General features: G+C 44.9%; 1 protein-coding gene across 1 annotated transcript in view; it reads left to right on the top strand.

The window, feature by feature from the left end:
- Window positions 1-16,531, top strand: part of LOC135511983 (sorting nexin-29-like) — a 212,777-nt gene that overhangs the window by 40,940 nt on the left and 155,306 nt on the right. Inside the window, exon 14 of the mRNA XM_064933535.1 lies at window positions 7,901-7,989. Within this exon, the coding sequence (XP_064789607.1) occupies window positions 7,901-7,989 (89 nt within the window). The remainder of the gene's footprint in view (window positions 1-7,900; window positions 7,990-16,531) is intronic.

Here is a 16,531-nt window from a genome sequence, read left to right as displayed (position 1 = left end):
ATGACATCCACTGTGCTCTTGACAAGAAGTTACATTGTCTGTCTTCATTGATTTGTCGAAGGTATTTGACACTGTGGACCATGCTGTGTTAGTGCAAAGGTTAAAATGTTGTGGAATTACTGGTCATGCTCTAGATTGGTTTATAAATTACATATCAAATCGTACACGATGTGTAATAGTGGATGGTTATAGATTTGAGTCCATAGAGGTGTGCTCAGGTGTTCCGCAAGGTTGTTTTTTTGGTCCCACTGTTGTTCATTTTGTATATCAACAACATTGGGGATATTATTGAAACAGCGGATATTCATTTTTATGCAGATACTGTTCTTTATTCAAGTGGTAGTAGTTTATATTTTAGCTTTTGAAGATGACCAAAGAGCATTTAACATCATACAACAGAATCTGTATGATTTTAAAGATGATTCTAAATTCGGGTAAAACAAAATGCATGGTATTTTCAAATGCCAGGCATGTTATTAATCATGTCATTGCTACGTTGGCTGGACATACTATAGAGCAAGTCAAACTGTACAAATATTTGGGTGTGTGGGTTGATGATAAGCTGAGCTTCACTGTGCATGTAGAGAACTTGATAAGGAAGCTCAAGCTGAGAATAGGTTTTTATTACCGGCGTAAGGCTTGATTTTCTTTGGAGGCCAGGAAGGAGCTGGTACGATGTACATTACTGGCAGTTTTAGAGGTGTGTGTGTGTGTGTGTGTGTGTGTGTGTGTGCAGTCCTCAAACACTACCCTGAGTGCACTTGATTCAGTGTATCATGCAGCCCTCGGATTCATTACAAGTTAAAAACGTCTAACACAGCATTTTGATCCCTACATTGCTTTTGGCTGGTCATCATTGACATTGCGTAGGCTTAAATACTGGTATACACTGATTTTATAAGGCCATATTGGGTAAAATGCCATTTTATCTCTGTTTTTTAATCAGGTCGGTAAATAAATATCAATTACAGTCCCATTCTCATGTGCTTCTAAAGGTACCAAAAATTAGAACAGGTCATGGTAGAAATAATTATAGTTACTGTCAGCTGGTCTTGAAATTCTCTCCTGAACATTTAAAAATTTGATGATCTAGTTTCGTTGGTGGAGTTTAAACACTTGATCGATGTAAATATCATAGAAGAGTGTAATTGTTTTTTAGTTGTGTTTTATAGATTTGTTTAATGTTGTGTTAGTGAATGTAAGTTGTTTTGTCTGAAACTTTGTTCCCTCTGCTGCTATTGGACCAGAACATCTCTTTTCCAAGAGAGACATCTCAATGAGAAACCTGTATAAATAAAGGTCAAATAAAACAAATATAATGGAAAGAGCAGGTGTTCTTAATGTTTTGTGCACTCAGTGTAGCTCTACTGCATAGACACACTGCCAATAGTTTGCTCTTATTAAATAGATGTGCATGTCTGTCTATATGGCATCTCTCTCTGTTTCTACAGTAGGGCTGACCCCATTTAGTCGACTGGTCGATTGTTTGGTCAATAGGCTGTTGGTCAACCAAAATGTCTTTAGTCGAGCAGTCAATTTTGAGTCTCATAGCAAAGGGTCTGAATACTTATATAAATACGTATCTTTTTTATTCTATTTAAAAAATAAATGTTTTTGCGTTGGCATTATGTATGAGGTATTGTGTGTAGATTTGAGGAAAACAATATATTTAATCAATGTTAGAATAAGGCTGTAACTTAACTAAATGTGGAAAAAGTCAAGGGTTCTGAATACTCACTGTTGGATACAGCCCTAATATACAGTGCTTTCAGAATGCACTGTTGGATACAGCCCTAATATACAGTGCTTTCAGAATGCACTGTTGGGTACAGCCCTAATATACAGTGCTTTCAGAATGCACTGTTAGGTACAGCCCTAATATACAGTGATTTCAGAATGCACTGTTGGGTACAGCCCTAATATACAGTGCTTTCAGAATGCACTGTCGGGTACAGCCCTAATATACAGTGCTTTCAGAATGCACTGTTGGGTACAGCCCTAATATACAGTGCTTTCAGAATGCACTGTCGGGTACAGCCCTAATATACAGTGCTTTCAGAATGCACTGTCGGGTACAGCCCTAATATACAGTGCTTTCAGAATGCACTGTTGGGTACAGCCCTAATATACAGTGCTTTCAGAATGCACTGTTGGGTACAGCCCTAATATACAGTGCTTTCAGAATGCACTGTCGGGTACAACCCTAATATACAGTGCTTTCAGAATGCACTGTTGGGTACAGCCCTAATATACAGTGCTTTGTAAGTCGCTCTGGATAAGAGCGTCTGCCAAATGACTTAAATGTAAATGTAATGTAAATGTTTCAGAATGCACTGTCGGGTACAGCCCTAATATACAGTGCTTTCAGAAAGTGTTGAAACCCCTTGACTTTTTCCACATTTTGTTACAGGCTGAATTTTATACGGATCAAATGGATTTATTTTATCCTTTTCTCCCCAATTTCGTGATATCCATTTGGTAGTTAGTCTTGTCCCATTGTTGCAACTCCTGTACAAACTCCGGAGAGGTGAAGGTTGAGAGCCATGCGTCCTCCACAACACGACCATGCCAAGACATACTGCTTGCTGCCTTAATGTGTCGGAGGAAATACCCTACAGCTGTTGACCGTGTCAGCGTGCATGCTCCCGTCCCGCCACAGGAGTCGCTAGAGTGCGATGCGACAAGGACGTCCAAACCTTGCCCTAACCCAGACGACACTGGGCCAATTGTGTGCCGCCTCTTGAGTCTCCCAGTCATGGCCGGCTGCAACACAGCCCAGGATCGAACCCGGATCTGTAGTGACGCCTCTTGCACATCGCAGTGCCACTCAGGAGGACCAAATGTTATTTTTTTAATATATCTAGGCAAGTCTGTTAAGAACATTCTTATTTACAATGACGGCCTACTCCAGCCAAACCTGGATTACGCTGGGCCAATTGTGCGCCGCCTTATGGGGACTCCCAATCATGGCCAGTTATGATACAGCCTGGAATCGAACCTAGGTCGGTAGTGACGTCTCTAGCACTGAGAATGCAGTGCCTCAGACTGCTGCCCCACTCTGGAGCCCTGGCCTACACTGGTCTACACAATACTCCATAATGTCAGTGGCAAGCCTAAATATATTCAGGAGTACAAATGTGCTTAACAATTAACACAAGAAGTTGCACGGACTCACTGTGTGCAATAATATTGTTTAACATGCTTTTTTAATGACTACCTAATCTCCGTACAGCACACATAATTATCTGCAAGGTTCCTCAGTCGAACAGTGAATTTCAAGCACAGATTCAACTACGAAGACCAGGGAGGTTTTCCAATGCCTTGCAAAGAAGAGCACCTATAGGTAGATGTGTAAAAATAAATACACTGCTCAAAAAATAAAGGGAACACTTAAACAACACAATGTAACACTTCTGTGAAATCAAACTGTCCACATAGGAAGCAACACTGAATGACAATAAATTTCACATGCTGTTGTGCAAATGGAATAGACAACAACTGGAAGTTATAGGCTATTAGCAAGACACCCCCAATAAAGGAGTGGTTCTGCAGGTGGTGACCACAGACCACTTCTCAGTTCCTATTCTTTCTGGCTGATGTTTTGGTCATTTTTGAATGCTGGCGGTGCTTTCACTCTAGTGGTAGCATGAGACGGAGTCTACAACCCACACAAGTGGCAGGTAGTGCAGCTCATCCAGGATGGCACATCAATGCGAGCTGTGGCAAGAAGGTTTGCTGTGTCTCAGCATAGTGTCCAGAGCATGGAGGCGCTACCAGGAGACAGGCCAGGACATCAGGAGACGTGGAGGAGGCCGTAGGAGGGCAACAACCCAGCAGCAGGACCGCTACCTCCGCCTTTGTGCAAGGAGGAGCAGGAGGAGCACTGCCAGAGCCATGCAAAATGACCTCCAGCAGGCCACAAATGTGCATGTGTCTGCTCAAACGGTCAGAAACAGACTCCATGAGGGTGGTATGAGGGCCCGACATCCACAGGTGGGGGTTGTGCTTACAGCCCAACACCGTGCAGGACGTTTGGCATTTGCCAGAGAACACCAAGATTGGCAAATTCGCCACTGGTGCCCTGTGCTCTTTACAGATGAAAGCAGGTTCAAACTGAGCACGTGACAGAGTCTGGAGACGCCGTGGAGAACGTTCTGCTGCCTGCAACATCCTCCAGCATGACCGGTTTAGCGGTGGGTCAGTCATGGTGTGGGGTGGCATTTCTTTGGGGGACCGCACAGCCCTCCATGTGCTCGCCAGAGGAAGCCTGACTGCCATTAGGTACAGAGATGAGATCCTCAGACCCCTTGTGAGACCATATGCTGGTGCGGTTGGCCCTGGGTTCCTTCTAATGCAAGACAATGCTAGACCTCATGTGGCTGGAGTGTGTCAGCAGTTCCTGCAAGAGGAAGGCATTGATGCTATGGACTGGCCCGCCCGTTCCCCAGACCTGAATCCAATTGAGCACATCTGGGACATCATGTCTCGCTCCATCCACCAACGCCACGTTGCACCACAGACTGTCCAGGAGTTGGCGGATGCTTTAGTCCAGGTCTGGGCGGAGATCCCTCAGGAGACCATCTGCCACCTCATCAGGAGCATGCCCAGGCGTTGTAGGGAGGTCATACAGGCACATGGAGGCCACACACACTACTGAGCCTCATTTTGACTTGTTTTAAGGACATTACATCAAAGTTGGATCAGCCTGTAGTGTGGTTTTCCACTTTAATTTTGAGAGTGACTCCAAATCCAGACCTCCATGGGTTGATAAATTTCATTTCCATTGATAATTTTTGTGTGATTTTTGTTGTCAGCACATTCAACTATGTAAAGAAAAAAGTTTTTTATAAGAATATTTCATTCAGATCTAGGATCTGTTATTTTAGTGTTCCCTTTATTTTTTTGAGCAGTGTAAAACAGACATTGAATATTCCTTTGAGCATGTTGAAGTTATTAGTTATATTTTGAATGGTGTATAATACACCCAGTCACTACAAAGATACAGGCCTGCTGCCCAATTCAATTGCCGGAGAGGACGGAAACTTCTCAAGGATTTCACCATGAGGCCAATGGTGACTTTTTAAAACAGAGTTTAATGGCTGAAAGGAGAAAACTGAGGATGGATAAACAACATTATACTTGGTTCACAATACTAACCTAAATTACAGAGCGAAAAGAAAAACTCCTTGTTAATTCTTCTGTGGATTTTTTTTTATATGGCAGTTAGCTAAGGTGCATTATAGGCACCAACTGGACTGCAGTGTGGACCTCATTCATCTCTCAATCACCCACATGGGTATATGCTTGTAAAAACCAATGAGTAGAGAGGCGGGACTTGCAGCGCGTCAAGCCTCTAAAATGGAACCAGGTTCTAATTTGCTTACCGCCCAAATAGGTCCACAGACGATGCAATCTCAACCACACTGCACACTGCCCTCTGGACAAGAGGAATACCTATGTGAGAATGCTGTTCATCGACTACAGCTCGGCATTTAACACCATAGTACCCTCCAATCTCGTCATCAAGCTCGAGACCCTGGGTCTCGACCCCGCCCTGTGCAACTGGATACTGGACTTCCTGACGGGCCGCCCCCAGGTGGTGAGGGTAGGCAACAACATCTCCACCCCGCTGATCCTCAACACTGGGGCCCCACAAGGGTGCGTTCTGAGCCCTCTCCTGTACTCCCTGTTCACCCACGACTGTGCGGCCACGCACGCCTCCAACTCAATCATCAAGTTTGCTGACGACACAACAGTGGTAGGCTTGATTACCAACAACGAAGAGACGGCCTACAGGGAGGAGGTGAGGGCCCTCGGAGTGTGGTGTCAGGAAAATAACCTCACACTCAACGTCAACAAAACTAAGGAGATGATTGTGGACTTCAGGAAACAGCAGAGGGAACACCCCCCTATCCACATCAATGGAACAGTAGTGGAGAGGGTAGTAAGTTTTAAGTTCCTTGGCATACACTTCACAGACAAACTGAATTGGTCCACTCACACAGACAGCATCGTGAAGAAGGCGCAGCAGCGCCTCTTCAACCTCAGGAGGCTGAAGAAATTCGGCTTGTCACCAAAAGCACTCACAAACTTCTACAGATGCACAATCGAGAGCATCCTGGTGGGCTGTATCACCGCCTGGTACGGCAACTGCTCCGCCCACAACCGTAAGGCTCTCCAGAGGGTGGTGAGGTCTGCACAACGCATCACCGGAGGCAAACTACCTGCCCTCCAGGACACCTACACCACCCGATGTTACAGGAAGGCCATAAAGATCATCAAGGACAACACCCACCCGAGCCACTGCCTGTTCACCCCGCTATCATCCAGAAGGCGAGGTCAGTACAGGTGCATCAAAGCTGGGACCGAGAAACTGAAAAACAGCTTCTATCTCAAGGCCATCAGACTGTTAAACAGCAACCACTAACATTGAGTGGCTGCTGCCAACACACTGACTCAACTCCAGCCACTTTAATAATGGGAATTGATGGGAAATGATGTAAAATATATCACTAGCCACTTTAAACAATGCTACCTAATATAATGTTTACATACCCTTCATTATTCATCTCATATGTGTACGTATATACTGTACTCTATATCATCTACTGCATCTTTATGTAATACATGTATCACTAGCCACTTTAACTATGCCACTTTGTTTACATACTCATCTCATATGTATATACTGTACTCGATACCATCTACTGTATCTTGCCTATGCCGCTCTGTACCATCACTCATTCATATATCTTTATGTACATATTCTTTATCCCCTTACCCTTGTGTGTATAAGACAGTAGTTTTGGAATTATTAGTTAGATTACTTGTTGGTTATTACTGCATTGTCGGAACTAGAAGCACAAGCATTTCGCTACACTTGCATTAACATCTGCTAACCATGTGTATGTGACAAATAAAATTTGATTTGATTTAAGTTCTAACCAAGTTCTATTTCAGTGCCTGGCTATGCAGACGGCTGTTGACACCAGCAGTTTGGATGAAATGATTGAATAACATGTACTGTTTTTGCAATGGTCACACACACAACGTGGGTGGACTGGTTAGTGTGTAAAACAAAAAATATGTAGTAAAGATAAAGGAGCCATATATTTTTAAATAAGATCATCTTTGATAACTAACAGTCACCAATAAAAACTAGACGGTCAGCTGTTATAGTCACAGAGCATAAAGACATGGTGTAAGCCATGGCAAAATGTGTAGAATTACAGGAAATTCTGTGGTTAAAATCTTACGGAAAACACTAACCGCGTGCGCCCATGTGGGACTGTTAACCTGCCTTTTCCATAGCAGGAGGGCACATTTGGAGTGATCAATAAGACACACCTGAGCTGTGGAATCACCTCCCTTGCCTCTGGAACGCCAGACATTTATTACCTTTAATTAAATCGCACCGGAATTGTGTCTCGGCTTGCCAACTGATAACAACGGCCCTATAGTCCCTCCGAGAGCTCATCAGCCGGCTTTTTGAGATCTCCTGTCCCGGGTGTCCTTTGTGGGGTGCAATGGGAGGCGATAAGCAGGGTACAACGAGAGTGGGGAAGGAAGGGCAGGGGTTGTTGTTGTTGTTAACAGCACTGTAATTCTCTTAGATTCTGATTTCCCCCCAAAACCAACAGTAATTGTCCGCACAGGCCTTGTAAACACACGTACCGCTACACACACTTCTTCTGAGCATACACACGCTTGCGCCTCCCTCATGCATAGAGTTTGTAGTGACAGTAAACAATCACATGAAACCTGTAGGGCTGCATGTATAATCCTGCTTCAGAGTTGGGGTTTAGAAGGCTGTAAGCCTTGAGGTTTACACACTTACTGGTCCAGTCTGATGCGCTTTCTCTCTCTCTGGGCCTTGATTCTGTTGTGTCTGTGTCTGCAGAGAGAACGAGGTCCTCAAGGTCCAGCTGAAGAAATACGTGGGGGCTGTCCAGATGCTGAAGAGAGAGGGGAGCCAGGGCAATGACACTGGTAAGATACCACGCACGCACTCTCGCACAATGCTCCGTATTTAAACAGGGCAGGAAAAATGTATTCTCTTATGGATGACAAGGTCAGTGTTGAGCCACCACTGAAGGATGTAGTAAGTGAATAATAAGCCTGGTTTGAGACATGCCTTTATGAAACATAATTAGTCCCCCCCCCCTTAGTTACTTAGTAATTTTGGGGAATTTGGATTAAAGTGGCTTTCTCTCCTGTTGCTTGGGGATATATCCACGCTGTGCAAAGGGGACAGATATAAGACTGTTATATCAAAGGCAAACGGAATGGACATTGCAATTTAAGGAGACAGAATGCCTAATGTCATTTTGAGGGTAGAGACTGTGGTTATCAGTACTGATCTCGGTTTCTGTGGACACTATCTCCCTCCTACAGGGTTTTGACTAGATGGGATACAGCTTTTGTCAGATTTGACTTTTCACAGCAAGATGACGCCGTCAGACATGGCAGCTCTGCTTCTAGCGCCTAAGCAATGTTGCATTTTTATTTTTGTGTTATAATTCTTACATTATTATATATAGCCGGAAATAACTTTTGGATATCAGAGCGGCGGTAACTCACCAGCATTACGAACAGGAATACGACTTTCCTGAATTAGAACCTTTGTTCGTACATACCAGGGCAATTGAACTTATCCCAGAGGCTGTTCCAAGACACCACCGGCAGAAAAGAGGTATTCGGAGTGGACTTCTAGTCCAACTCAGGAGGCAGGCACACCATCCACCGTTTCCGAGTATATTACTCCCTAATGTTCAGTCTCTGGACAATAAAGTAGACGAGCTCAGTGTGAGGATCTCCTTCCAGAGAGACATCAGGGACTGTAACATACTCTGTTTCATGGAATCATGGCTCTCAGGATATACTGTCCCAATCCATACAGCCAGCTGGGTTCTCAGTTCATCGCGCAGACAGAAATAAAGAACTCACAGGGAAGAAAGGTGGGGATGTATGTTTCATGATTAACTGCTCATGGTGTGATTGTGATAACATACAGAAATTATTTTATTTACCCGACCTAGAACACTTCAATCAAATGCCGACCATGTTACCTTCCAAGAGAATTCTCCTCTGTTAGTCACAGCCGTGAAAATTCCCATTCATGCCGATACCATGACGGCTCTCAAGGAACTACGTTGGACTTCATGCAAACTGGGATCCACATATCCTGAGGCCACATTTATTGTAGCTGGGTATTTTAACAAAGCAAATTTGAGGAAAAAACAACAAAAGTTTTATCAACACATTGACTGTAGTACTCAATTAGGAAAATCATTAGATAACTGCTACTCGCCTTTCAAGACGCCTACAAGGACCTCCCCGCCCTCCCAAATCAGATCACATTTTACTCCTCCCTTGGCTAGATGGCAACTTTCACAAAACTGAAAGCGCTAACCAACGCATTTAACCATAGCAAAATGACTGGGAATATGGTTGAATACAAGCAGTGTAGTTATTCCCTCCGTAAGGCAATCAAACAGGCAAAACGTCAGTACAGACACCAAGTGGAATCGCAATTCAACGGCTCAGAAATGAGACGTTTGTGGCAGGGTCTACAGACGATCATAGATTACAATGGGAAATCCAGCCATGTCGCGGACACCGTCTTGCTCCCAGACAAGCTAAACACCTTTGCCCGTTTTGAGGATAACACAGTGCCACCGACGCGGCCCGCTCCCAAGGACTGTGGGCTTGTGTTCTCCGTGGCCGACGTAAGTCATTTAAGACCTGCCTTACAACAGGCCTACAAGCCCTCAGTCCAGCCTCTCTCAGCATATTGCTGGCAGTCTGAGCACTGATGGCGGGATTGTGTGTTCCTGGTGTATCTCGGGCAGTTGTTTCCATCCTGTACCTGTCCCGCAGGTGTGATGTTCGGATCTACCGATCCTGTGCAGGTGTTACACGTGGTCTGCCACTACGAGGACGATCGGGTGTCCGGCCTGTCTTCCTGTAGTGCTGTCTTAGGCATCTCACAGTACGGAAATGTATTGCCCCGTCCTGTCTCTCTGTAGCTCTGTCTTAGGCGTCTCACAGTACGGACATTGCAATTTATTGCCTCGGCCACATCTGCAGTCCTCATGCCTCCTTGCAGCATGCCTAAGGCACGTTCACGCAGATGAGCAAGGGACCCTGGGCATCTTTCTTTTGGTGTTTTTCAGAGTCAGTAGAAAGGCCTCTTAGTGTCTTAATTGCCTACCGTCTGTATGCTGTTAGTGTCTTAATGACCGTTCCACAGGTGCATGTTCATTAATTGTTTATGGTTCATTGAACAAGCATGGGAAACAGTGTTTAAACCATTTACAATGAAGATCTGTAAAGTTATTTGGATTTTTACGAATTATCTTTGAAAGACAGGGTCCTGTTTCTTTTTTTGCTGAGTTTATCCGTGTGTGAGCAATAATTTGATCTGAACTTATGCAGCAGGTTAGGATTATTTAAATAGCAGGTTAGGAAATGTATTTTATGTTAGGAAAAGAGTTTAAAATATTTCTACTTTTGACATTCATTTGACAAGCTTTATCCCTTCAAGCCATGACCCTCCTACAGGGACAGGGATTCTCCTCAGGCACTGTGTGGGACACCTCTACGGCACAGACATGCCGAGGATATCAGGAGCATTGCGTTTGTGTAAGTGTCAAATATACATGGCCAGGATTGGAAGTCTGTCAATCTAATTGACAGACCTCCTGCGTGGGCGTAATACTTTTTTTTCTAGTTTGTTGGTTTGAATGTAATGTTTTTTTCTTTGACTTGGCTTCTGGCACTACTTAAGAGGAAACATGCACACAAGGGTTAGAAAAACATCCCAGACACGTTGCATCTCAGGTCTCAGCAATGACTCTAGCAGTCAGTCGTCAAATCTCAAACATGGATGTTTTTGTCTACAGTGACACACAGAGCACTGCTCTGGGACACTGACAACGTGGAATAATGAATGGATTTCCGGAAGGCTGTAGAATCCTGACAGAGTTTCCACACTAATTAAGGGCCTCGGCACAGCCGCCGCCTTGTGAATTACCCACAATCCTCCTCAGCCTTTCATGGTCCCCAGTGGAGTCAGGCCACACAGTGTACATGGTGACGCTCTTGATGTAAATATCCCAATTTGGTTTTCCCTTGTTTTCTTTCGCCTGTTCTTCTCTCTCTCTTTGTGTATCTGTCTCTGTCTGTCTAAAGTGTAGAAGACAGGCATACTAAATCCCTTTTACATCTGAGTCTAAATGATTTCCACCTGCATCCCTTCAGTCCCTATTGCTAATGATGTGCCATACTCCATCAGGCTTTGGTGTTGAGTTGCAGCTGAAAGAGACGACAGGGGAAATACTGAATTGATACATAAGCGCTACAATGCATGCTTTGTTTCATCATGTCCTGTCAACGCTGTTTGCCTGATCATCGCACAGCCTTTTGAAACTCCTCTAATGATACTGCTCAATACAGATGTGATCTTCTGAACGCAGCTCAGGCAGAGACAGGCTACTAACAACCCCTCTGAAACAGCTTTCCGCTCTGGATAAACTCCAATGCTGTTTTCTCTTCCCTCCTCCTGACGTCTCGTCTATCCACGTTTGTTTGGATTGTCCCCAGCTGTTGTCACAGATTGGGTGTGTGTGTGTCACGGTGTCTGTTATTGCTGTGTGACTGACTGAATGTGGTGTGATGGGAAAGCACAGCAAACTGTTCCCATGTATATCATTATGTATGGTTATGGGATGAGTCAGCGTATGGTATTATTAGTACGGTGTATATTCTCTTGTGATATACTTAAATTTCTGAGTTTGCAATAAATATGAATACACACACTGTATTTCTATACAGAATGTTTGGCTTCGCTCCCTGTAGGCTTGAGAGATGCAACATTTTTGCAGTGATTCACCAAACTTTCAAGTACCAAATGCAATCAAGTAAGCAAAATCCAGTACTAATAAACCATGAAACAGTGGCCACAAAGGCACGGTAAATGGGGGTCAACTTTCTCTGGCCGTAGATCAGGATTCAAGCTCCTTCATTTCATCTTTTTGATTCTTTCCTTCCTTCCTGTTTACATTTAACACATTCATCTCAAATTCATATGTCCTCTTTTTGTCCTAAATTTGATTCAGGCTCTCTCTGACCCCTGCTAAATTAGTCTAATAAAGCGTCTCACTTCATACACTTTAATACGGCGGTGATTAAAAAAACGAATCAACACATAGTGGAGTCGTCACTTCTCCTGCTCATTTGACAGACACAGACATGCTACCTAATGAGTGAAGCGACCAGCAGCATTTTCCACCTATGCGACTGAGGCTGCCAGAGAAATTTTAATAACACCATGTTACTAATTCATTACACACACACTGACGTATTTATCAGTCCTTCCTCAGAGCCGTAGGGTCAGCAGCAGCCGTCGTGGTGTTTGTGTGCACCCACGTATGTGTAATGGTGTTTATGGTGACTAGGCGGAGCAGCAGGTCTCATCACCTAATCAACGATCACATCTGCCTCATAATGTACTGCACCACCCCACCTGACCAATCTCATAAAGGGCTTCAGTAAAGGTGAGCGGGCAGAAGGGATGGCTGAGGGGGGAGATTATGGAGGGTCAGGGGATGGCTGAGGGGGGAGATGATGGAGGGTCAGGGGATGGCTGAGGGGGAGATGATGGAGGGTCAGGGGATGGCTGAGGGGGGAGATGATGGAAGGTCAGGGGATGGCTGAGGGGGGAGATGATGGAGGGTGAGAGGGGGGCTTCAGGCTTCTGCAGGGAAACCCACATGAAGAGATTACATCTGGCTCCAGTCGAGTGTATTAAAAGGGTAGTCAGTCATTTACTGCATGACTGCCCAGACTGATAAAACACACAGCTCCTATTGATACTGCAGAGGAGAGGAGGGCGAAACACTATTCACCTATTGCTGCTCTTTTGACCCTACGATCACTCGGCTACACCACTCCACTGTATTCACATCCTACCATACCATTGTCTGTACATTATGCCCTGAATCTTTTCTACCACGCCCAGAAATCTGCTCCTTTTAATCTCTGTCCCCAACGCACTAGACGACCAGTTCTTATAGCCTTTAGCCGTACCCTTATCCTACTCCTCCTCTGTTCCTCTGGTGATGTAGAGGTTAACCCAGGCCCTGTAGCCCCCAATTCCACTCCCATTCCCCAGGCGCTATCATTTGTTGACTTCTGTAACCGTGAAAGCCTCGGTTTCATGCATGTCAACATCAGAAGCCCCCCCCCTAAATTTGTTTTATTCACTGCTTTAGCACGCTCCGCCAACCCTGATGTCCTAGCTGTGTCTGAATCCTGGCTTAGGAAGGCTACAAAAAATTCTGATATTTCCATCCCCAACTACAACATTTTCCACCAAAATAGAACTGTCAAAGGGGGTGGAGTTGCAATCTACTGCAGAGACAGCCTGCAGAGTTCTGTCATGCTATCCAGGTCTGTGCCCGAACAGTTTGAGCCTCTACTTTTAAAAATCCACCTTTCCAGAAATAAGTGTCTGTTGAGGTAATGAGGATGAGGTAATAATCAAACCCACTAAACACAACAAGAGGTATTGACTGAATAGAAGATTAATACAAGTTAATGTCTTAGAGAGGTATTTGTCCAGCATATAGTGTCTCCCCAAATACATGACGCCCCACAGCCCCCAGCTGTGCCCTGGCCACCATATGTGAATTGATTGCCCCCCCCCCATTTATCTTCAGAGTTTGTACTGTTAGGTGACATGAACTGGGATATGCTTAACATCACGGCCGTCCTACAATCTAAGCTAGATGAGGATATTGATCTCATCCCGTCAGTTGAGGATGCCTGGTCATTCTTTAAAAGTAACTTCCTCACCATCTTAGATAATCATGCTCTGTTCAAAAAATGCAGAACTAAGAACAGATATAGCCCTTGGTTCACTCCAGACCTGACTGCACTCGACCAGCACAAAAACATCCTGTGGTGAACTGCAATAGCATCGAATTGTCCCCGCAATATTCAACTGTTCAGGGAAGTCAGGAACCAATACAGGCAGTCAGTCAGGAAAGCAAAGGCCAGCTTTTTCAAGCAGAAATTTGCATCCTGTAGCTCTAACTCCCAAAAGTTCTGGGACACTAAAGTCCATGGCGAACAAGAGCACCTCCTCCCAGCTGCCCACTGCACTGAGGCTGGGTAACACGGTAACCACCGATAAATCCATGATAATCAAACTTCAACAAGCATTTCTCAATGGCTGGCCATGCCTTCCTCCTGGCTACTCCAACCTCGGCCAATAGCTCCCCTCCCCCCGCAGCTACTCGCCCAAGTCTCCCCAGCTTCTCCTTTACCCAAATCCAGATAGCAGATGTTCTGAAGGAGCTGCAAAACCTGGACCCATACAAATCAACTGGGCTTGACAATCTGTACCCTCTATTTCTGAAACTATCCGCCGCCATTGTCGCAATCCCTATTACCAGCCTGTTCAACCTCTCTTTCGTATCGTTTGAGATCCCGAAGGATTGGAAAGCTGCCGTGTTCACCCCCCTCTTCAAAGGGGGAGACACCCTGGACCCAAACTGTTACAGACCTATATCCATCCTGCCCTGCCTATCTAAGGTCTTCGAAAGCCAAGTTAACAAACAGATCACTGACCATCTCGAATCCCACCGTACCTTCTCCGCTGTGCAATCCGGTTTCCGAGCCGGTCACGGGTGCACCTCAGCCACGCTCAAGGTACTAAACGATATCATAACCGCCATCGATAAAGGACAGTACTGTGCAGCCGTCTTCATCGACCTGGCCAAGGCTTTCGACTCTGTCAATCACCATATTCTTAATGGCAGACTCAGTAGCCTTGGTTTTTCTAATGACTGCCTTGCCTGGTTCACAAACTACTTTGCAGACAGAGTTCAGTGTGTCAAATCGGAGGGCATGTTGTCCGGTCCTCTGGCAGTCTCTATTGGGGTACCACAGTGTTCAATTCTCGGGCCGACTCTTTTCACTGTATATATCAATGATGTTGCTCTTGCTGCAGGCGATTCCCTGATCCACCTCTACGCAGACGACACCATTCTGTATACTTCTGGCCCTTCCTTGGACACTGCTATCTAACCTCCAAACGAGCTTCAATGCCATACAACACTCCTTCCGTGGCCTGAAACTGCTCTTAAACGCTAGTAAAACCAAATGCATGCTTTTCAACCGTTCGCTGCCTGCACCCGCACGCCCGACTAGCATCACCACCCTGGATGGTTCCGACCTAGAATATGTGGACATCTATAAGTACCTAGGTGTCTGGCTAGACTGTAAACTCTCCTTCCAGACTCCTATCAAACATATCCAAAATCAAATCTAGGGTGGGCTTTCTATTTCGCAACAAAGCCTCCTCCACTCACGCCGCCAAACTTACCCTAGTAAAACTGACTACCCTACCGATCCTAGACTTCGGCGACGTCATCTACAAATAACTTCCAATACTCTACTCAGCAAACTGGATGCAGTTTATCACAGTGCCATCCGTTTTGTCACTAAAGCACCTTATACCACCCACCACTGCGACCTGTATGCTCTAGTCGGCTGGCCTTCGCTACATATTCGTTGCCAGACCCACTGGCTCCAGGTCATCTACAAGTCTATGCTAGGTAAAGTTCCGCCTTATCTCAGTTCACTGGTTACGATGGCAACACCCACCCGTAGCACGAGCTCCAGCAGGTGTATCTCACTGATCATCCCTAAAGCCAACACCTCATTTGGCCGCCTTTCCTTCCAGTTCTCTGCTGCATGTGACTGGAACAAATTGCAAAAATCGCAAAAAAGTTGTAGACTTTTATTTCCCTCACCAACTTTAAACATCTGCTATCTGAGCAGCTCACCGATCGCTGCAGCTGTACATAGTCCATCTGTAAATAGCCCACCCAATTTACCTACCTCATCCCCATACTGTTTTTATTTATTTACTTTTCTGCTCTTTTGCACACCAGTATCTCTACTTGCACATGATCATCTGATCATTTATCACTCCAGTGTTAATCTCCTAAATTGTAATAATTCGCTCCTATGGCCTATTTATTGCCTACCACCTCATGCCTTTTGCACACAATGTATATAGACTCTTTTTTTCCTACTGTGTTATTGACTTGTTTACTCCATGTGTAACTCTGTGTTGTTGTTTGTTTACACTGCTATGCTTTATCTTGGCCAGGTCACAGTTGTAAATGAGAACTTGTTCTCAACTAGCCTACCTGGTTAAATAAAAAATAAAAAATGACATGGTAGCAGCACATCATGGCAACAGCACAACATAGAAGCAGCACAAAACATGGTACAAACATTATTGGGTGCAGACAACAGCACAAAAGTCAAGAAGGGAGAGACAACAATACATCACGTGAAGCAGCCACATCTGTCAGTAAGAGTGTCCATGATTGAGTCTTTGAATAAAGAGATGGAGATAAAACTGTCCAGTGTGAGTGTTTTTTGCAGCTCGTTCCAGTCGCTAGCTGCAGCGAACTGAAAAGAGGAGCGATCCAGGATGTGTGTGTGCTGTGGG

This window comes from Oncorhynchus masou, chromosome 24, assembly GCF_036934945.1.
Source record: "Oncorhynchus masou masou isolate Uvic2021 chromosome 24, UVic_Omas_1.1, whole genome shotgun sequence".
Classification (NCBI taxonomy): domain Eukaryota; kingdom Metazoa; phylum Chordata; class Actinopteri; order Salmoniformes; family Salmonidae; genus Oncorhynchus; species Oncorhynchus masou.
The sequence above is the reverse complement of the archived record's forward strand: the minus strand, read 5'-3'. Positions and strand labels throughout refer to the sequence as shown.